The sequence below is a fragment of the Micromonas pusilla genome, assembly GCF_000151265.4.
Source record: "Micromonas pusilla CCMP1545 genomic scaffold MICPUCscaffold_14, whole genome shotgun sequence".
Taxonomy (NCBI): domain Eukaryota; kingdom Viridiplantae; phylum Chlorophyta; class Mamiellophyceae; order Mamiellales; family Mamiellaceae; genus Micromonas; species Micromonas pusilla.
Genome location: NW_003315895.1, coordinates 160,034 through 180,470, shown reverse-complemented (window position 1 = coordinate 180,470; position 20,437 = coordinate 160,034). Strand labels below are relative to the sequence as shown.

Sequence of the window (20,437 nt, the reverse complement as noted above, 5' to 3'; positions counted from 1 at the left end):
GGTTGAACGCGGCGCGCGGGCGACACGCGCGATACCTTGTACTTGTACTTTAACGCGTACCGTACTTTCGTACGACGACAACGGCCCCGAGGACGACGACGGAACGAAATGGATAAGTTTAGCCCTACGTCCTGACCGTATCCTATCGACGCGTCGTCGCTGCGCCACTCGCCGCGGGCTGATGAAGGTACTGTACGAGTAGTTGTAGTACACGTAGTCGGACGAAACTTTTGAAAGGCATCGCGGTGTTTCGACCATCGATCAATGGGTGAATTTGAAAGGGGCCCGACTCGATCTGGAAAGCATTTGTCGTACTTCCGTACAACGGCACGAGTCCAACCTACCCCGCTTCGCTCAGTCCGCCATGTCCTCGTCGTCGTCGTCGTACGCCCCGTCGTCTTCCTCCTCCCCGCCGCCGTCTCCCTCCCCCCCATCGCCGCGGTTCATCGCGAGCGAGAGCTCGTCCAGGAGGCACTCGATCGGGACCGTCGGAACGTCGTCGTCGTCGTCGTCGTCCGTCTCCGTCGCCCCCGCCGCCGCCGCCGCCGCCGCCGCCGCCGCCGCCGCCGCGTTCGGATCCCTGAACAGCTGCACGTTCCTCCGCAACTCATCGTCCTCCTCGAGCTCCTGCATGAACTGTTCTTCGTCCATCGCGGCTCGCTCCGCGTCGCGCGTCAGCGCCTTATTCCCCCCGTTCGCGCCGCCGCCGTCGTCCTCCGCGATGTCCATCCGCCGCAGCCGCCAGTTTCTCGCGCCCGCGCCCTTCGCCCGCCTTCGCCGGCGCTTCTCCTGGTAGCTCTTCTTCACGAGCAACACGTCCGGTAGCTGCACCCCGCGACGATACTTATCCAGCTCCGGGTCCACGATCTGTAACGACGCGAGGTCGTACCCGAGCGCGGTGTCGCCGGGCTGAAGGTGATGTCCGAGGTGCGTCTTGGCGTGGAGGATGAGATCGTTTTTGCCGAAATCGCTCACGCGAGCGACTTGCACGTCCGCGAGGCAGTACCTCCCGACGCTCACGTCCCGCTGGATCTCGACGTCCAACACCACGTACTCGACGAACATCTTCGCGGAGCCGATCGCGCGGTACGGCTGGCGGTAATACGCCGCGGCGTCGATCCAGATCTGCCGTAAGTTTGAGACATCCGTGAATTGCATCGCGTTCCCGACGCGCGTGCACAACATGATGGGTCCGATGCCTCCGTAACTCAGCGACACCTTGTGCGGCAAACACACGATGTCCTCCTTACACAGCGGCACGATCTCCATCATGAACGTGTACTGGTAGTTGTACGAGTTGTTGTTCGCGTCGTGCGACACGAGCTGCTTATCGTGCCGCGCGCGCACGGGCACCACCTGTTGTAAGAAATCCACCATGCGCAATCCGTGCGACCGCGAGCCGTAGTAAAAGTCGAGCCCGTCCGGCTGCGACTTGATCCCGATCGTGTTCTCCTCCATACCGTGCTTCAGGATCAATTGCTCGAGGTATAAGAACGTGCGCTTGTGCTCCACCTTCTGACGCACTTGCACGCACGCGGTCCACTGCGGGTCGTTCAATCCGCGCGGATGCGAAACGTTCGGGGGCGCGTCAGATCGGAAGGAGTCGCGAGGCGTCGCGCCGCGTCGCGATCGAAACCGAGGGGCGCGCGCGCGGAGAGAAACGACGGGCGGGGGCGAAGTGACAAAAAGAAAGAAAAGTCCTCAAGAGACGGCGTTCACCGCGCGAACGCGGTCGTATGGGGACCGGCGTGGCGACGCGAGGACGCGCCTGATCCGCGTTGGCCGCCGCTCGAGAGCACGCGTCGCACATGTGCCACTCCACGACGAACTCCACGACGAACGTCTGCTGCAGGATGGCGCCGTTGAGGACTTCTTTCTGTATCGTGAGTTTCGTCTTCAGACGCTTCGAGTGCGGCTCCGTCCATATGAACCCCGCGTCCACGAGTTTGACGCGCTGTAGACCCTTGACGCGCTTGATGCAAAACGTCAGGAGCTCCTTCGACTCGAGGTCCGCGCGGATCCAGTGCTTCGGCGGCTGGAGGTACCGCTGGCACTGTTTGCAGTAGAGCACCGTGCACTGCTTCTGGATGCCTTCCGTGATGTCGACCTGCGGAGGGAGAGAGAGGGGGGCGACGCGACGGCGGGAAACGATGTGGCGGGGGGGGGCGAGGCGTCAGCGGAGGACGGGCGGCGGCGGCGAGACGAGATCTTCCGGCGCCGACGGATTCTCGAGCGACGACGGCGACGACGGCGACGACGGCGACGGCGGCGACGCGGGCCGGGCGACCGACGCTCGCGCGCGCGCTCTCGCGCGCGCACCTGGGAGCGAATGCAGTCGACGCACATCCCCGCCGGGTTCGGGGGGATGCCGACGCCGCACATGCAGCACAGGACGTGCCCCACGCCGTGCGAGGCGCGCTGCGCGTCCATCGCGTCCGTCGGGCCGCCGCCGCCGAACGTGGCGTCCGTCGCGCTCTCGGCGGCGCGGCGCGGCTCGGCGCGGGTTCGATCGGGCGACGACGACGACGACGACGCGCGACGGCGACGCGCGAGGGGAAGTGGCCGCGGACGCGAGACGCGCGGCGAGGGTCTCGCGAGCGCGCCGCGAGGTGTGGCTGTCGCGGCGGCGCGCGCGGCTCAAAACCATCCCGGGGAGGCGGAGGCTCCATCCGCTCGCTTCCGGAAAGGACAGGGTCGCCGCGGAGCGTCACGCGCGTCACTCTCCGAGGCGCCCCGCACGCCACCCATGGCGGCCGCGACCTCGACGGCGCTCGCGTTCCTCCGCGGCGTCGCGCCGCGCGCCGCGTCGCTTCCTCGCGCGTCGTCGCCGTCGCCCGCGGCGTGCGACGCCTCGCGCCGCGGACGCGCCGCCTCGCTGCGCGCGAGCACGAGCCGACGATCTCGCGAGACCGAGATCGCCCTCGACCAGCTGGACGACGCCGCGGCCGCGGCGGCGGCGACGGCGACGGCGACGACGCGCGACGCCGCCGCCGCGCCCGCCGCGCCCGCGCCCGAGGAGGAGGAGGAGCGCGCGCCCGCGCCCTTGCGCCTCCCCCGCGATCACGTCCCTCGGCACGTCGCGTTCATCATGGACGGCAACGCGCGGTGGGCGTCCGCGCGCGGGCTCGCGCCCTCGATCGGGCACGAGCGCGGCGTCGAGGCGCTGCGCGAGGTCGTGCGATGCTGCGCGGCGTGGGAGATACCCGCGATGACGGTCTTCGCGTTCTCGCACGAGAACTGGCGTCGCTCGAGAGAAGAGGTGGAGCACCTCATGGCGTTGCTCCGCGATTGCCTCCGCGACGAGCTGCCGACGTTGACGAAAGAAAACGTCCGCGTGTGCGTCATGGGCGACCTCGGCATGGTCGAGGACGACCTCCGACGCGCGGTCAGGGACGCGATAGACGCGACGTCGAACAACGACGGCCTGCGGCTGTGCGTCGCGCTGTCGTACGGCGGCAGGCAGGACATCGTAGCGGCGACGAGGGCCATCGCCGCGGAGGCGTCGGCGGGGCTCCTGGACCCGAGCGAGATCACGGAGCGGACGTTCGCGGAGCGGCTCGCGTCCGGGCGCGCGCTCCCGGAGCGCGTTCGAGAGCCGGACCTCGTGATACGCACGAGCGGGGAGCAGCGGTTGAGTAACTTTTTGCTGTGGGAGAGCGCGTACGCGGAGCTGTACTTTTGCGAGAAGACGTGGCCGGAGTTTGACGAGGCGGCGCTGCGGGACGCGATGGGCGAGTACGCGCGGCGGTCGCGACGGTTCGGCGAGCGGGCGTGACGCGACGCTTCGTGTCATCGTGTGTGCGTTTTGTTTTAGTTTTGTCTGGTCGAGCGTCGGTCGAGTGTCGCGTCGTCGCGACGGCGCGCGGCGCGGCGGTAAAAAACGACCGCCGAACGACGAAGAAGATCGCCGCGCCGGGAGAAGGCGGCGCGGCGCGGCGGGGTCGTCAAGTTAGTCTGAAAAACACGGAAGTTCGCGTGCTAGTTTGAAAGTGGTTTTCTTTCATCGGAGGATTTCGTCGTCACGTCCCGCGTCGGCCTCGTCCCCCGCGCCCGCGTCGACGTCGGCCTCGGCCTCGGCGCCGCCCGCGAACTCGGGGTCGTCCGGCTCCCTGTCTAAGGGCCATTCCATACAAAAATAGTTCATCGGTCAGTTGAAAGGTGACGCGATCAAATGTTGAAACCGATCAATGGGTGAAAAACTTTTGTAAGGACGCACCTAAAAACTCCAACCCCGACCCGGTCGCGCGCGGCGTCAGCCCGTGCTTCTCGAGATACTCCGGCGACCAAAACTTCGTGAGGTGCCGCACGCCGCTGTCGCACGCGATCGTGACGACGCGATGCCCCGGTCCCAACGCGCGCGCCACCTTCACCGCGCCCACGACGTTGACGCAGCTGGAGCTCCCTGAGGGTCGAGGGGAGGGTCCGCGCGAAGCGACAGACGTCGGGGCGGGCGGAGTCGAAAGGCGTCAGGCGGAGTCGTGAGGCGTCGAGGCGTGTCGGGATTGAAACCGAGGGGCGCGCGGAGAGAAACGCGCGCGGGCGAAGGCTGGCCTCGAGGAAAGGCGCGCGCCGCGCGGACGCGTTCGCGCGGGGACCGGCGAGCGGGACGCGCCTAAGAATAAGCCGTCCTCGCGCGCGAGGTACCGCGACATCTCCACCGCCTCCCGGTCCGAGCACTTGAACGCGCGCGCGATCGGCGACGTCTCGAGCGGCTCCACCCCCTCCACGGGCGCGGACGTCCCGGCCTCGCTTCCGTCGCCCCCGAGCGCGATGGAAAAGTTCGCGGTGAGGCGGTTGATCCCGACGCCCTCCGTGATTGTGTCGAACGGATTCTTCAGCCGCGTCCCCTCCGCCTCTTCCTTGCAGTACATCACGCCGCGATTCACCTTGTTGTACAGCGAGCTCCCGGGCGGATCCACGAGGAAGAACTGGACGCGCGGGTCTTTCGAGCGCAGGTAGCGCGACACCCCCGCGAGTGTGCCGCCCGTGCCCGCCGCGCACACGAAGGCGTCCACGCCGCCGCGCCGTCCGCCCATCTGTCTCCAAATCTCCGGTCCGGTGCCGTCGAGATGCGCTCTGAAGTTCGCCGCGTTCTCAAACTGGTTCGCGAAGTACCCCGCGCCCTTCCCGTCGCGCGCGCACGCGTCCATCGCGCGCTGCCTCGCGATCTTCACGTAGTGCTCCGGGTGCGAGATGGACACCGGGCGCACGCGTCGCGTCGTCGCGCCGAACGACGCCATCATCTGCGGCTTCTCCACCGCCGCGTCGTCGGGCAACACCAAGTGCGCCTTAGGGTCATTGCCCATACGAAGCGAACGTCGGGGTGGCGTTCAAAGGCGTCAGACGGAGTCGCGAGGAGTCGCGGCGTGTCGAGATTGAGAAATCGAGGGGTTCTGAGCGGAGAGAGACACGCGCGGGCGAAGTAGTCCTCGAGGAACGGCGCGCGCCGCGCGAACGCGGTCAAAGTCCTTAAGGAACGGCGTTCACAACGCGAACGCGGTCGTATGGGAACCAGTGTATAGAACACCGGCGAGCGGGACGACGCGCCTTACACCCCAACGCCGCGGCGACGAGCGCGACGCTGACGCCCGTGCTCCCCGCGGTGCCCTCCGTGATTTCGCCGCCCGGTCGCAGCTCCCCGCTCGCCAACGCCTCGCGGACGATGCGCAGCGCGACGCGATCCTTCACGCTCCCGCCCGGGTTGGCGAACTCGCACTTTATGAGGACGTCGCATCCGGTGAGACGCGAGAGCGACTCGACGCGCTGCATCGGCGTGTTCCCGATCATGTCCAGGACGCTCTCGCGCGGCGGGGGGAGGGTGGTGGTGGTGGTGGTGGAGGAGGAGGTCGGGAGCGTCGTCGCCATCCATCGGAGCGGCGCGAAGAGCGACGACGCGATCGCGCTGGAGATGCTGTGGCGGGAGACGCCGCCGTCGCCGTCGCGGCGCTTCTCCGACGAGAACGCGGCGTGCGCGACGCCGGCGCCGACGCACGCGCCGACGAGGAGCGCCGCGAGCGCGGCCGCGTCGGACGCGGGCGTCGGTCGCGCGTCCATCGCGCGGCCGACCGGGGGACGGTGAGGACGCGCGACGAACCTATGACGATCGCCAACCCTCGACACAAATAAAATGCCTGTAGTGTACACGTAGTCACAACGCCGATAATCCCGAGTGCTTCAAGCAGGCTTGAAAGGACCTGAAAGGGGGAATTTGATACTGTTACCAGAAGTCGGGTGAATCGTCCTCACTTCGGCGGGCGCGAACGCGCGAAAGCGCGAACGCGTCGACCGTCAGTCCTCCGAGTCTATCCTTATATAATTGTACATATGCAATTTCAATTATTTATTTTTAACCGATGTCGCACGCGTGGTCGTCGGATGTGGTGGTTGAAGTGTCGATCCCTTCATATTCAAATCACCTTTCACTCTGTCGCGTCGGCGCTCAATCGCGGTTCCGGCGCCGCCGCCGTCGCCGCCGTCGCCGGCGTCTGCGTTCAATTCGGCGACGCGCGGGTTGGATAGACGCGCGTTCTACACGTTTGACCGTCGATGCGCTCGTGCGCGGCGTCCGAAAGTACGGCGGGAAGATGGCGCTGCGGTCGCCCGTGGAGGAGGTGGTCGCGGAAGACGGCCGCGCCGTCGGCACGCGATTTTTTGAAATTCGGGAACAGAAGTCGAGAACGTCTCATCGCCGTCCACTAGAACCTATGCCTACGCTTCGCTACCTCGTCTCCCTCAGCCGTCCTGCGGCAACACCACCCATCCCTTCGTGGACGCGGGCGGGTCCAACCCCACGCGATCCCAGTCCACGCCGCGGAAGAACGACGCGCGCTTCAGGTCTTCCAACCCGCGTTCCCCGCACAACCTCGCGGAAACGTCCCATTCGCCGCCGCCGGACGTCGACGGCTGTCGCCGTAACATCGCGGATATCACCCCGCGGCACGCGTCGCTCACCCCGGGCGGGTCAGGCCAATCGATCCGCGCGGTGCGCACGCGCCGCATCGTCACCTCGTCGTTCCCTCTGGACGACGCAAACGGCGTCTTCCCGTGGACGAGCTCGTACATCGTGATCGCCAGCGCCCACCAGTCGCGTGCCGCGCTTCTTGGCGCGCCCGCGATGGTCTCCGGGGCCAGGTACTCCGCGGTACCGCAGAAGGCGTACAGGTATTCGTCCTCGTCGTTCTCCTCCGCGAGGTCGTCCTCTGCGTCCGCGACCGCGGGTCGCGAGGTCGAAGTCGCGAGGTCGAAGTCGCACAGCTGTATCCGGTGCGCGCGGTCGACGAGCGCGTTTTCCGGCTTGACGTCGCCGTGCACGATCGCCGCGACGCGATGCAGCGCGTCCAGCGCGAGCGCGAGCTGCGACGCGAGATGCCGCGCCTGGAGCTCCGGGAGTCCGAGAGGAGCACCGGTTCCGGCGGCGGCGCGCGCGACGTCGAGGAGAGACGCGAGCGTCGCGCCGTCGCCGTGGCGTCGCGAGACGACGCACGCGACGAACGACGACGGAGACGCGTCGTCGTCGTCGTCGTCGTCGTCGCGCGCGACGAACGCGTCCACGAACGTCGGCAGCATCCACCGGCGGCGCGCGTCCGTCGTGACGTCCGCGATCCTCCGGAGCGCGTCTATCTCCGCGGCAACCCTGGACGCGACGCGCGCGGAGTCCACGCGCGCGCGCTTCATCACGAGCGGGGCGCCGAAGCGGCGGTGGGCACTCGAGCCGTCGTCGACGACCGTCGACGACGACGGCTCGCACGCGTGCACGCGCGCGAGCCCGCCCTCGCCGACGCGCTCGCGGACGACGTACGCGCGCGCGTCGCACGTCGTCCGCGTCTTCAAGTCCGCGACGAGGGCGTCGTCGGGGGGGCGACGCGTCATCCCCCCGCGCCGTCGGCGATGTGACCCGCGGCCGTCGTCGACGCCGTCCGTTCCACTCGTCGGACTGTACGAGCCGCGCCGCGCGGCACACTGCTGAACCTCTTGCTCTTCAAGTCTGGCAGTGACCCGACTTCCTGATCCGCCCCTGCTCGTCCGCGCCATTCCTCCCGTCGTCGCGACGCGTCCTCGGCCGACAGATCGCATCGCGATGGGACGTCCGTCGCGCTCGCCGCGCGCCGCGCTCGCGCTCGCGACGATCGCGCTCGTTCTCCTGACGTGCGCGCCGCGTCCCGCGCTCGCGTCGCCTTCGTCAGGCGACGCGACAGATCTTCGTCTTCTCGACGACGCGACGAGTCGCGCGGCCGCGTCCTCGGGCGTCGCTCCCCCCGCGCCGCTCGCGACGACGACGACGGGCGCCGCGGACGCGCCGCCGCCGCCCGGGAAGCCCGGGTTCGAGAAGACCCTCGCCGCGCAGGTGGACAACATGCTCGCGAAGGAGTTCAAAGACGCGGACGCGAGCGCGAACGCGGGCGTCCTAGGCGAGGGCGCGGGGAAGAGCTTCAACCGGACCGTGATCGCGGAGGGCGCGACGCTGGAGACGGTCGCGCGCGTGCGACGCGCGGGCGGCGGACACGAGCTCGAGCGCGAAGGAGGAAGTGGTGGAGGTGGTGGTGATGGAGTTGGAGGCGGTGGACACGACGCGAGCGGCGGCGGCGGCGGCGCGGGAGTCGGAGGAGGAGGATCTGGAGGATCTGGAGGATCTGGCGGCGACGGCGGCGACGGCGCGGGGTCGAAGTTTAACGCCGGCGGCGACGGCGGGTTGGAGCTCCCGCGCGACCACGTCAGCGCGGGCGCGTTCATCGAGCGAACGATCCGCGACGCGCTGCACACGGGCGCGGAGGAAGAGGACGTCGAGCGGCTCGTCGACGCCAAGGACAACGAGTTCGTCATCTCCAACCCGAAATCCGGCACGATGGAGCTCCAACAGGACCTGCGGCTCATCCGCGACCTCGTCGTCGTCCTCGTCGCCGCCGCGATCGGCGCGGTCGCGTTCACGATGATGGGCCAGCCGCTCATCACCGGGTACCTCGTCGCCGGCGCGGCGGTCGGACCGGGCGGGCTGGGGCTCGTCGTCGAGCTCGTCCAGGTGGAGACGCTGGCGCAATTCGGCATCATCTTCCTCCTGTTCACGCTCGGCGTGGAGTTTTCGTACGCCAAGCTGAAGCACGTGCAGGGCGTCGCCCTCGGCGGCGGTCTCGCGGAGATCGCGCTCATGATGCTCGTGTGCGGCGTCGTCTCCAACTTCACCGGCGCGGAGCTGAAGGAGGGCGTTTTCGTCGGCGCGTTTCTGTCGATGTCGTCCACGGCGGTGTGCGTCAAGTGCCTCGCCGAGAGGAAGGCGCGTTCTCCTCACACTGGTCCCCGTACGACCGCGTTCGCGTGGTGAACGCCGATCCTTGAGGGCTTTCTCTCCCGGCGTATGTTTCTCTCCGTCCACCCCTCGCTTTCGATCCCCGACCGCGATACCTTTCAACTCCATCTGACGCCTTTGAACTCCACCCCGACGTCGCTTCGTACGGAACGACCCGAAGGCGCTGTCGCAGTCGCTCCCGGGGCAGATCACCGTCGGGACGCTCGTGCTGCAGGACTGCACCGTGGGGTTGCTGTTCGCGCTGTTGCCCGTGTTGGGCGGCGCCGGCGGGCTCGGCGAGGGCGTCTTGTCGTTCGTAAAGGTGGCGACGACGCTGGCGCTGTTTCTCGCCGCCGCGACGGCGGCGTCGAAAACGGTCGTCGCACGCGCGTTTCGATTCATCTCCCCGCGCGGCGGCGAGCTCTATCAGATGGTCACCGTCGCGTTCTGCCTCGTCGTCGCGTGGACGAGCGAGTGGCTCGGGCTCTCCATCGAGCTCGGCGCGTTCGTCGCGGGCGTCATGGCGTCGGCGACGCCCTTCACCGAGCAGACGTTGCACGCGGTGAGACTCGAGACTGTTTTAGACCGCTTCCCGCGCGACCCCGTTCGCGCGTCGCCTCGCGCGTCCGAAGGACTTCGCGCTTCGCCCACGACGCTCGCTGTTTCGCCGGCGAGACGTTCGACTGACCGACGCGTTCACCCCGCGCATCGCAGGTTGAGCCCGTGAAGAACGTCTTCACGGCGTTGTTCTTGGCGTCCATCGGGATGATCATGAACCCGTACTTTCTGTGGCTGCACTTGGACGTCCTCCTCGGCACGCTTCTCGTCGTGACCGTGTTTAAATGCGCGATGATGACGCTCGTCGTGCGGTCGTTCGGGTACACCACGCGGACGTCGCTCACCGTGGGGATCTCGCTCGCGCAAGTGGGCGAGTTTTCATTCGTGCTGCTCTCTCGCGCCAGCGCGTTGGGGCTCGTGCAGCGGAACATGTACCTGCTCTTGCTCGGGACGACCGCGCTGTCGCTCATCGCGACGCCGCTCATGTTTCGACTGACGCCCGCGGCGCTGAAACTCGCGCACGCGGCGAAGTGGATCGAGCACGAGGGCGCGGAGGAGGCGGTGGAGATGGTCGGGTGGTCGGAGATCGGCGCGGGGGGGCCGGGGCGGTCGCGGTCGCGGTCGCGGAGCCCGGACCCGGCGCGGCCTTGACGAGAGAGAGAGAGAGAGAGAGAGAGAGAGAGAGAGAGAAGTAGTTTCTTATGATAACGATACCACGCCACCTAACGCCGCGCGTCACTCCCCGCGGCGGGCGCGGCGCTCGGCGCGCCGTTCCTCTTTCCGCCGCCGCCGTCGCTCCTCGCGATCCTCGTCGAGCGCGCCGCCGCCGCCGTCGCGTCGGTCCCCCCCTCTCCGGCCCGGGCGGTCGAACAGCGCGCGCGCGGCGTCCCCGGGCGGTGGGCCGCTCGCCGCGGCGTACGCCGCCTCCTGTTGCCGCGCCGCGCGACGCGCAGCGGCGCGGTCCGCCTCCTCGCTCGCGTACCGATCCGCGCCCCAATCCAACGGCGCCACCGTGGACCGCCGCCGCGACAGTCGGCCTCGCCGTCCTCTCCCGCCGTCGTCGAACATCGACCCGGGCTCGTCTTTTAAGTCTCCGTACCCGGTGCCCTTCCCGGATTTGGAAGAACCCTTGCTATCTTTACCGGAGGAGTCCTTCTTCTCTTTGCTCTTCCCTTTGTTCTTTCGGAGCGCCTTTTGAACACCCTCGCCGAACGCGCCGGCTTCCTCTTGCACGATGCGCACCGCGAGCGCGTCTTCGCGCACTTTCACCTTTTTCTTGTCGTCGTCCACGTCGACCTGGCCCTCCCACCCTTTCGGGATGGGCTGGTCGATTCCCCCCGCGCTCTTGCACGCGTGGTCGCCGACGATCGGAAAGTACACGTCGTTATCTTTCACTTCGTACGACGGAAGCCCTTTCAAGATGCCGTCCGACAACGCGATGCTCAGGTCCGGCGTCATCGACACCTCCACCTCCTCGAAGAGGGACTCCGCCTTCGGAAACAGTCTCAGGATGAACTTCCTGATCGCGACGTAGTTCCAGACGCACACGTACCCGAGCAGGATGAGCGCCATCGTCGTCAGGCACGCCGTCGCGTTGTACGAATTCAGACGCGTGTTGAAGTCAAACGTCGACCCGGTGGAGGAGCTGATCGGCGACAAGATCTCGTCCTTCTCCTTGAGCGAGTAATCGAGCTGCGGCACCTGCGCGTTCGAGAGCATCCACCCGGCGAAGAAGAGCTTCGCGATGGACGCCCACGGCGCGGTCGCGGCGAACGTGTCCGCCATCGCCTCGTTGTACCTCGGCGGTTTCTTAGGGTCGTTCCACGCGAAGCGACGTCGGGGTGGAATTGAAAGGCGTCAGGTGGAGTTGAAAAGGCGTCTAGGCGTGTGAGGATTGAAAGCGAGGGGTGGTGGGCGGAGAGAAACGCGCGCGGGACCCGAAAGTCCTCGAGGATCGGCGTGCACCGCGCGAACGCGGTCGTATGGGGACCAGTGTGAGGAGAACGCGCCTTACACAGCCGCAACAAGTTGTACCGCGCCTCGTAAAACGCGAGGAGAAAATACACGGACAACACGGGCACGAGCATCGGCATGCTGCTGCTGAACATCATCGCGATGAACATCATCGACGTCGCCTGCGCGTACTTCTCCGCGAACGGGAACTCCAAGTTCTCGTGCAGGTCGTTCAAGTCGTCCTGCGTCGCCGCGTGTTTTTGTCGCCGCCGCCGCCGCCACAGCCAAAACTTCCCGAGGATGATTTGTTCCAAGGGGTACGCGATCGCGTTCGTGACCATCGTGCTGCTGATCAGCGCGCCCACGTTGTCGTACCACGAGAATGTCGTGTCCGTGTACTCGCCCTGTAACAGATACGGAACGTACGCGAGCTCCGTCACGGACGCGTACACGATGATGGGTATGAGCGCCGAGTTGACGACGAGCGAGAGGAACAGCTTGTACGCGATCGCGTTTTGAAGATCGCTGTCCGTGTGATACGACTCGTACTCCGAGAACGTGCCCATCGACTTCGTGAGGAGGATGTTCGTGATCGACGTCACCGCCGCGGTGAGCTGCTCGTATCCGCGCGCGGCGAGGTAGTCCTCGCAGAGTTCGTACCACCCGTCGTCGTCCGATTTGATTCCTAAAAAAATCCACAGTGACTCCGACACGCGTTCTTTGCAGAAGCAGTCCATGCACGCGAGCGCCGCGCACTCGTCCTTCAACGTGGTCGCGTCCCACTCCGCGGAGTCGGGGTACGGCGAGTACACGCTCGTCGCGCCGACCCACGTCCCGTCTTTGATGTACCCGTCCGCGATGCACTGCTTCGGGGTGACTTGCTCGAGGTATCCGATCTGCCGGCGGATGATCGCCTTGGAGGCCTCGCCGCTCGCCGCCGCGGCGGGGAACATCGTGTCGCACATGAGCAACCCCTGGGATTCCGCCTTGTCGCAATCGATGGACGACGGGACCTTATTCTCTCTCGATTGCGAGATGACGACGAGAGAGCCGGTGCATATGAGCACGAATACGACGCCGACCCACGCGGTGAAGCGTTTCCGGAACGCTCTCCCGCCGACGATTTGTAAATTTTCCCACAGCACCGTGGACGGCTCCGGGCCGCGTCTGACGACCAGTCTGTGGTCTTTGTACCGGTACTTCTCCGCGCGGAAGAGCCACGCGAGCGGGTTCCCGGGGCGGTACTTCCGAACCGCCTTTTGCATCGACTCCTCGGTTTCGAACGTCACGAACGCCACCGTGTGATGCGTTATAGATTTCTTTTTTTCCGCCACGCGCTTCGCGTATTTCGCAATCTTCGACTCGAGCCTCGCGACGTTTCTCTTCATATTCTTCACCGCACCCACGGTCCCGTGCGCGACGCGGCGTTTGTGCCACCGCCACAGGCGAACGAGCACGCCGGGTCTGTACTTCTTCGCCTTTTCCCGATCGAACCGTTCTTTTTCCATCGCGCGAAATTCCTCGAACCGGCGCTTCGTCTCCGCCGCGTCCCTCGCGAGCTTCGCGTTGAGCGTCTCCACCCTTCTGACTAACTTGGCGCGCGCGCGGTCGATGCCTATGATCGATCCGACGTCCATGCCCAAGACCACCTGATGCACGCGGCCGAACTGCGAGAAGTGCACGCCGAGTTTGGTCGGCGTGACGTCCGGGTCGTCGCGGGGGAGGCCGTCGACTTTGATCGAGTAGTCTTGCAGCGTGATGTTCGACACGTCGATGCTCAGCGCGGTCTTCGCCTGGTCTCACGTCAGCCGGAACACCCTGAAGACGAAGTAGCACGCGAGAGCGCACTCGGCGCACGTCAGCGCGAGCATGACGGTGTCGTCCGTGCTCGACGCGGCGGACGAAAATATCCCGATGGACTGCTCGTGCAGCCACTGCACCGCCCCGAGCGTCGGCACGGCGTACCCGCTCACGCCGCCCGCGCTCATCGACTCCGAGTTGAACCCGGACTTGAGGTACACGACGATCGTGAACGACGACAGCGCGGCGATGAGCGCGAAGATTCGAAATCCCCAGAGCAAACACGAAAAGTACAGACCGATCCCGACGCCCATGTCGCCGAGCTCCACGGGGCCCGTCTTGCCGACCTCGTACGGGAACACCATGTCCGCGAGATCCTCCGCGGACGTCCCGTCCTCCACCTCGGGAACGGCGTCTGCCACGCAGCGCACCTTCACTCCGGCGACGGTCACGCCGCTCGCTTCGAGGTCCGCGATCTGCGAGAACGGCACGTCCTCGATCATCGCCCTGGACCTCGACGCCTTGATGACTCGGTTCACGATGATCCCGCGGGCTTGGAGTTGGTCGTAGATGTACCCCAGGATTTCGTCCCCGTCGAAGTCCTCGAGCGCGTCGTCCTCGAAGTACACGTTCACGCCCGACCTGATCTTGTACACGTTGACGCTCCGCGCGTGTTTCTCCGCGAGCTCGACCGACGGCGCGCGGTACACGTCCACGTCCTTCCCGATCTCGACGCCGCCGTACTCCAGGTCCACGAACTTCACGCTCTTGGGCGCGTCCCTCGTCAACTTCGCCGCCGCCGCCGCCTCTCTCTTCGCGTGCTTCTTCTCTTCGATCGCGCGCGCGTCCTTCGCCTTGGGCGGGTGTCCGAAGAGCTCGACGTACTGTAAGAAGGCGTCCACCGCCGCTTTGATCGTCGGCTTTTTCTCCGTCAGGTCGAACCCGCCGAGTCGCTCCGTGACTTCCTCGCGGATCGCCTTCAGCGAGATGCTCTCCGCGCCGTCGCGGCGGAGGACGTCGTTGACCGCCTCCGCGATCTCTTCGTCCCACGGGAACCGCGGCGCCGCCGGCGGCGCCGCCGGCGCGTCGTCGTCGTCGCCGTCCGCCGCCGCCGCCGCGTCCGCGCCATCGACCGAGCCCCTCCGACGGGTCGCGTCCAGCTCGGCGCCGTCGTCGCTCGCGCCGTCGTCGCTCGCGTCGCCGGGCTCGCCGGGCTCGCCGCCGTCGCGCGCGTCGCGGAAAGACCCGCCCCCCTCGCGCGAGGCCGCCGCCGCCGCCGCTTTCGGCGACGGCGACGCGGCATCTGAGAATTCGTCCGCGAACGCGTAGTCCGAGAGGCGACCGTTGTCCTCGGCGCCGCGCGAAACGCTCGAGGCGACGCGATCGGCGCGCGGCTCGGGCGCGGCGTCCGCGCCCTCGGCCGCGGCCGCGTCCGCCGCGGCCTCCGCCGCGGCCTCCGCCTCTTTCCTCGAGCGCCGCGCGAGTTTCTCCTCCGCGGTGCGCTTCCGTCGCCGCCGGCTGCCGCTCGCGTGGAGCGCGCTCGGACTCGTCGTCGCGTCGCCTCCGCCCTCGGGCGACGACGCCTCGGGCGCGGCGTCCGCGGCGGGCGACGACGAGGAGGAGGGGGGCGCTCGCCGCGGGCGGCGGTCGGCGGCGTTGGTCGCACGTCGGGGAGAATTCTCTGCCGCGGTGCGCTTCCGTCGTCGCCGCTCCTTCGGCGCGTCCCCGGCGTCCGCGGCGGGCTCCGCATCCGACATGATGGACGCCGCGCGCGACGGCGGACCAACGACCTCGCCCTTCTTCGCAATCACGCGCGCGTCATCGTCCTCTTCCGGAAGCTCCCCGCGCGCGACGATGGACGCCGCGTCGTCGTCGTCGTCGTCGTCGTCGTCGTCGTCGTCGTCGTCGTCGTCGTCGTCGTCGTCGTTGTCCTCCGCGCGAGCGTCGACCGCGTCCTCGATGACGGGCGCGCGGCGGTGACTGACGACTTTCGACCCCGCGGCTCGACCGAGGAAGTAAACGACAAATAAATCATCGGTCAGTTGAAAGGGGAAGCGATCAGATGTTGAAACCGGGGGTGGGTGAAAAACGTTCGCTACGCAGCGCATTGGTCATCGAGAACGGGCCCGACCTCCCACACGTTCATTCGCTTTCGCGCGCGGCTCGGCGAAGCGACGCGCCGCCCTCGGTTCGCTCGCTCGCCGCTCGCGCCGTCGCGACGTCCCGCGCTCGAGCGCACGCCCCCGCGGCCGCGACGCGCGAGGTCGACCGCGTCGGACCCGCGGCGAGGGCCAACATCCCGCCGGAAGGCTGCGAGCGGCAGCGGCGGGGGCGAAATTGGATTCGATTTCGTAGAGAGGACGAGGAGGGCGCGAGCGAAGAAGAAGACGTCGCGAAGAAAAGATGGGGGGGTTGTTCAAGCAGTTCGCGAAGTCCGTGCTCAACGACCTCGCGTCGTATCGCACGCTGAAGGTGGTCAAGATCAGCGACAAGAGGCTGGCGTACACGCACAAGCTCCTCATGATCGCGATCGTCGCGTACAGCGTCCTCACCCTGATTGGCCTGCACTCGTACATGCTGAAAGAGAAGCCGGACATCCACATGGACGTCACGTTCGACGACCAGAACGTCGAGACCGCGGTCGCGAACTCGGCGAACTCGGCGTACTGCGGCGCGAGCGGCGCCGCGAACGCGGCGTACGACTTCTCCGGCGACGCGACGTACGGGTATGCCGCGTACACGTCGAACCAGGCGCGTCCTCCTCGCGTCGCGCCGGTTCCCTCGCGACCGCGTTCGTATTCACACTGGTCCCCATACGACCGCGTCCGCGTTGTGAACTTCATTCCTTAAGGACTTTCTCTCCCGACGCATCTCTCCGTCCGTCCCTCGCCTCGCTCACGATCCCGACGCGCACGCCTCGACGCCTCGCGACTCCGACTGACGCCTTTCGACTCCGCCCCGACGTCGCTTCGTATGGAACGACCCTCAGTGCGTCGCGGGGTTGCGCTTGGCGGACGTGACGTACTCGGACGCGGACTCCGCGAAGGTGTACACGCACTACTCGTCCACGACGTGGACGTCGACGAACGACTGCGCGACGAGCGTCGCTTGCGATAAGACGATTCCGTCGGCGACGAGGAACGGGATCAACGCGTTCACGCTCACGAGCGAGCTGTACACGATGAGCATCAAAGCCACGTTCATGACGTCGTGGGGAGAGACGGGCGTCCCGGTGAAAGGCGCGTTCTCCTCACATTGGTCCCCGTACGATCCCGTCCGCGCGGTGCACGCCGATCCTTGAGGACTTCTCCCGAAAGGCGTTTCTCTCCGCCCACCCCTCGCTTTCAATCCCCGACCTCGACGCCTTTGAACTCCCACCTGACGCCTTTGAATTCCACCCCGACGTTCGCTCGTATGGAACGACCCAAAGTCTTCGTCTTGGACTCGACCGGGAAATTGGACAACACTTTTTCGACGTCGTCGACGAATTTGTACACGCAATACCCGAACTACACCGTGGCCGCGTTCGCGGCGCTGAGCGGATACACGCTCGACACGGAGAACTCGCTGACGGTGTCGGATACCTTCACCGGGAATTTGCCGGTCTATCGGCTCACGGGCATGGAGCTCTCCGTGAATGTGGACTTTTCAAACTTCCGCGCGATCAACGAGTACGATCCGTTCAACTTTGACGATCACGCGACGATGACCGTGAGGCTCATCAACGGGGGGGACTTCGTCTCGCCCGAGTACAAGAACGTGGACTTCAACGCTGTCACCTTGGAGGCGGCAACCGCCGGGGCGACGTACGAATTCCGAGGCGTCTACTTAGACTTCCAATCCAGCGGCCTCATGGGCGTCTTCGACTGGTACACGATGATCGTCGCGATCATCGCGTGCTTCGTCCTCATCGGCATCGCGACGAGCGTCATGGACGTCCTCGGCGCGTTCGTCTACGACTCGTTCAAAAACGACAAGTACGAGGACGACGGCGAACGGCAGCACATCGAGCACATGATCTTAAACATGGAGACGAACGGCGTGCCGTTCAGACACGACGACTTTCAGGTCATGCCGAACGTCAGCATTCGAGACTTCCTCAAGGTACTCCAGAGAGACATCGTGAAGCTGTCCACGCTCGCGCATCACATGAGCAGAGATCTCAGCGCCGCGGGGCTCAACCGGCACACGATGGAGATTGCTCAGATCGACGCGAGCGCCGTGAAGGCGGCGCGATTCGTCTGCGTCCTCATCGGCCCGGACCGAAGCGAGCTGTTCCTCACAGGCGGCCCGCAGACGTTAGGGCGCGGGCACGGCGGGATGCACTCGAAGAAGATCTCGCACAAGCAGCTGAGCGTCATCGCGAACACGCACACGGGCGCGGCGCTCGTCCGGGGGCTCCCGACGAAGAACTGCAGCGGCGTCGCGCTCGGTGGAGGGCCGTGGCAGACGTTGACGGAGAACGACGAAGTGGAGATCATGAACGGGGACATGATCGGGCTCGTGTTGGAGGAGGCTGCGGACGAGGATGAGACGATGGTGGAGGGGGTGTTCATGTTCAAGGCGTACCCGCAGGAGGACAAGAAGAGCGAAGGCGGCGGGTGGTTCGGCGGCGGCGGGAATCGCGCGTGATTGGATCGACGTCGTCGTAGCCCTGCGACGTTTACATAGAATTTCTACTGACTTCCCTCCTCACTCCGTCGGCGTCGTCGGCGTCGGCGTCTTCTCGAGGAGGATGAGGTGCTCGCGTCGCGCCTGGCACCACACCCCGCCGTCGGACATCGTCCGCGTCAGCGCCATCGTGCACCCGGCGACGCGCGCCAGCCCGACTTTCGCGCCCGCGTCCTCGATACTCAGCCGAGTGTCCACGTTCGCGCCGTCGCCGATCATGATCGCCGCCCTGCCCCCCGGTCGCAGCGAGGCGCTCACGAACGCGAGCCACTGCTCTTGCTCGCGCTGCCACGCCTCCTTGAACGCGCGCGGGTCCGAGCGGAGCGCTCTTCTGGATCCGAGCTATACAAGCGAACGTCAGGGTGGAGTTGAAAGGCGTCAGACGGAGTTGAAAGGCGCCGAGGGCGGGTATTGAAAGCGAGGTGTGGGCGGAGAGATGCGCCGGCAAAAGTCCTTTTTTTTAACGGCGTTCACCACGTCGACGCGGTCGTACTGTATGGGGACCAGTGTACGGGGCGCACCTCGCCCGTCGTCCACGCGGCTGGCCAGTTTCGGTCGCCGGGCGCGGCGTCGCGGAAGTACGTCTCCGCGCCCGCCGCCGCCGCGCCGCCCGCGGCCGAGCCGCTGCCAGACTTGACCTTGCGCGCGAAAGAGAGGTAGTCGTACACGCCGGGGTACGGCGGCGACGTGAGCACCGCGTCGGTTTGAAACGCGCTCGCGTCGACGCCGCGGACGTCGGAGTTGACGATGATGGCCCTCGGCGTCTCCGGAGGCACCGCCGCGAGGACGTCGCCAACGCGGTCGCAGTACTCGTCGACGACGCGCGCGAACGCGTCCGCGGTCGCGGTCTCCGCGGCGGTCGCGGTCTCCGCGGCGGCAGCGTCCGAGTCCGCGGTCTCCGAGTCCGCGGCGGCGGCGGCGGCTTTCTTCCGTTGTCTCTTATACGGCCGCCGCTTGTTTTTACTCTTGCTGCTCCTCTGCAGCGCGACGGCGAAGCAGTGCCACAGCGCGCCCTCGACGCCGTCGCCGTCGCCGCCGCTGCCGCCGCCGCCGATCGAAGCCGCGTTCCCCACGACGTCCGCGAGCGCGCGCTGCGCGACGCGCCAGTCCCTCGGGACCCCGCCCGGCTTACGCTTTCCGCCGCCGTCGTCGTCGTCGACTTCGCCGTCGTCGTCCTCTCCGCGCGCCGCCGCCGCCTTCGCGTCCTCCCGCTCTTCTCTCCGCATCTCCCCCGCGGTGACGTCCATCCTCTCCACGACCGCGCGCGCGGCGTCGCGCATCAGCGCCAGGGTCGCGTCGCCGCCGCTCGGCCGCCACGCTCTGTGCGCGGCGACCGCGCACGCGAGCGGGCTCACGTCCACGCCCTTCGTCGCCCTGCCGTCCGCCATGCCGACGACGAGCGTCGTGCCGCCGCCCGCGAACGGATCCAGGAGCGCGCGCCCCGGCAGCGCCTCGAGCGCCTTGGACGCCGCGGCCGCCTGCATCCCGGCCGGGTACTCGTGGAACCCGTGCGTCAGCCGCGGGTATCCGCGCGGCGTGTTCGGATAGCCGTGCGTCCACTGGATGCGCATCGCGGCGAGGAGGATCGAGGAGAGGTCCTTCGGCCCCCACGCGCTCTCCTCGAACCGCGACGGCCGCGACGCGACGTCGAGGTAGGACTCGGGCTCGTCGTCGTTCGCGGCGACGCGCGCGGCGGCGGCGGGCGCGTCCGAGCCGGACGTCGTCGACGCGGCGGCGGCGACGCCGCGACGGTGTCGACGATGTTGATGATTGTGGGCGGCGCGGGCTCGACGACGCGCGCCTTCGTCTCCTCCGCGCGACGCCTCGAGCGCGACGCTCGAGGGTGACGCGCGCGACGTCGTCGTCGTCGACGACGACGTCGGGAACGCTCTCGACGCCCATCGGTACGCCCACGTCGCTCTCGGCGCGGGGAGCGTCGTCATGACGACGCGACGCGCGGCGCGGTGTGTCGCGGCCTCGGGCGTCGACGCAGAAGTCGCGGCGCCGGCGTCGCGAGGGTCGCACTTCAAACGCCGCCATGCGCCGCACGGCTCAGCGGCTGTACGCGGCGTGCGCGCGCGCCGCGGCGGCGGCGGACGCGCCGACGACCCCACCGTCGCTCGCGATCGCGCGTCGATGGAAGGGCGGACGCTGGAAGGACCGCGGCGGAGGCAG

At 67.2% G+C, this 20,437-nt stretch overlaps 9 protein-coding genes across 9 annotated transcripts; 4 read left to right on the top strand and 5 right to left on the bottom strand.

The window, feature by feature from the left end:
- Positions 1-354: 354 nt before the first annotated feature.
- Positions 355-2,430, bottom strand: MICPUCDRAFT_22366 (uncharacterized protein; the record flags this gene model as incomplete). The annotated part of the gene is made up of 3 exons (XM_003063141.1): positions 355-1,542; positions 1,757-2,107; positions 2,320-2,430. 3 exons carry the CDS (start codon positions 2,428-2,430, stop codon positions 355-357), a joined length of 1,650 nt encoding a protein of 549 aa, XP_003063187.1.
- A 658-nt stretch (positions 2,431-3,088) lies between these two features.
- On the top strand, positions 3,089-3,775 carry MICPUCDRAFT_44895 (uncharacterized protein; the record flags this gene model as incomplete). The annotated part of the gene is made up of 1 exon (XM_003063346.1): positions 3,089-3,775. The coding sequence occupies one exon, from the start codon at positions 3,089-3,091 to the stop codon at positions 3,773-3,775; it is 687 nt and encodes a 228-aa protein (XP_003063392.1).
- A 409-nt stretch (positions 3,776-4,184) lies between these two features.
- On the bottom strand, positions 4,185-5,787 carry MICPUCDRAFT_22529 (uncharacterized protein; the record flags this gene model as incomplete). The annotated part of the gene is made up of 3 exons (XM_003063140.1): positions 4,185-4,398; positions 4,609-5,252; positions 5,488-5,787. The coding sequence occupies 3 exons, from the start codon at positions 5,785-5,787 to the stop codon at positions 4,185-4,187; spliced, it is 1,158 nt and encodes a 385-aa protein (XP_003063186.1).
- Positions 5,788-6,732: 945 nt separating this feature from the next.
- MICPUCDRAFT_42665 (uncharacterized protein) lies at positions 6,733-7,566 on the bottom strand (the record flags this gene model as incomplete). The annotated part of the gene is made up of 1 exon (XM_003063139.1): positions 6,733-7,566. One exon carries the CDS (start codon positions 7,564-7,566, stop codon positions 6,733-6,735), a length of 834 nt encoding a protein of 277 aa, XP_003063185.1.
- A 511-nt stretch (positions 7,567-8,077) lies between these two features.
- On the top strand, positions 8,078-9,316 carry MICPUCDRAFT_42664 (monovalent Cation:Proton antiporter-2 family; the record flags this gene model as incomplete). The annotated part of the gene is made up of 1 exon (XM_003063345.1): positions 8,078-9,316. One exon carries the CDS (start codon positions 8,078-8,080, stop codon positions 9,314-9,316), a length of 1,239 nt encoding a protein of 412 aa, XP_003063391.1.
- A 271-nt stretch (positions 9,317-9,587) lies between these two features.
- Positions 9,588-10,489, top strand: MICPUCDRAFT_22276 (monovalent Cation:Proton antiporter-2 family; the record flags this gene model as incomplete). Its single annotated transcript, XM_003063344.1, has 2 exons — positions 9,588-9,842; positions 9,995-10,489. Coding segments are annotated over 2 exons (750 nt in total), but the record flags the coding sequence as incomplete, so codon positions are not given.
- Positions 10,490-10,573: 84 nt separating this feature from the next.
- Positions 10,574-15,699, bottom strand: MICPUCDRAFT_52975 (uncharacterized protein; the record flags this gene model as incomplete). The annotated part of the gene is made up of 3 exons (XM_003063138.1): positions 10,574-11,647; positions 11,776-13,578; positions 13,609-15,699. 3 exons carry the CDS (start codon positions 15,697-15,699, stop codon positions 10,574-10,576), a joined length of 4,968 nt encoding a protein of 1,655 aa, XP_003063184.1.
- Positions 15,700-15,844: 145 nt separating this feature from the next.
- On the top strand, positions 15,845-18,290 carry MICPUCDRAFT_48791 (uncharacterized protein). The gene is made up of 3 exons (XM_003063343.1): positions 15,845-16,342; positions 16,581-16,830; positions 17,022-18,290. Exons 1-3 carry the CDS (start codon positions 15,995-15,997, stop codon positions 18,221-18,223), a joined length of 1,800 nt encoding a protein of 599 aa, XP_003063389.1. The 5' UTR covers positions 15,845-15,994; the 3' UTR covers positions 18,224-18,290.
- MICPUCDRAFT_63711 (DNA methyltransferase) lies at positions 17,567-20,205 on the bottom strand (the record flags this gene model as incomplete). The annotated part of the gene is made up of 2 exons (XM_003063137.1): positions 17,567-18,604; positions 18,784-20,205. The coding sequence occupies 2 exons, from the start codon at positions 20,203-20,205 to the stop codon at positions 18,284-18,286; spliced, it is 1,743 nt and encodes a 580-aa protein (XP_003063183.1). The 3' UTR covers positions 17,567-18,283.
- Positions 20,206-20,437: the final 232 nt, after the last annotated feature.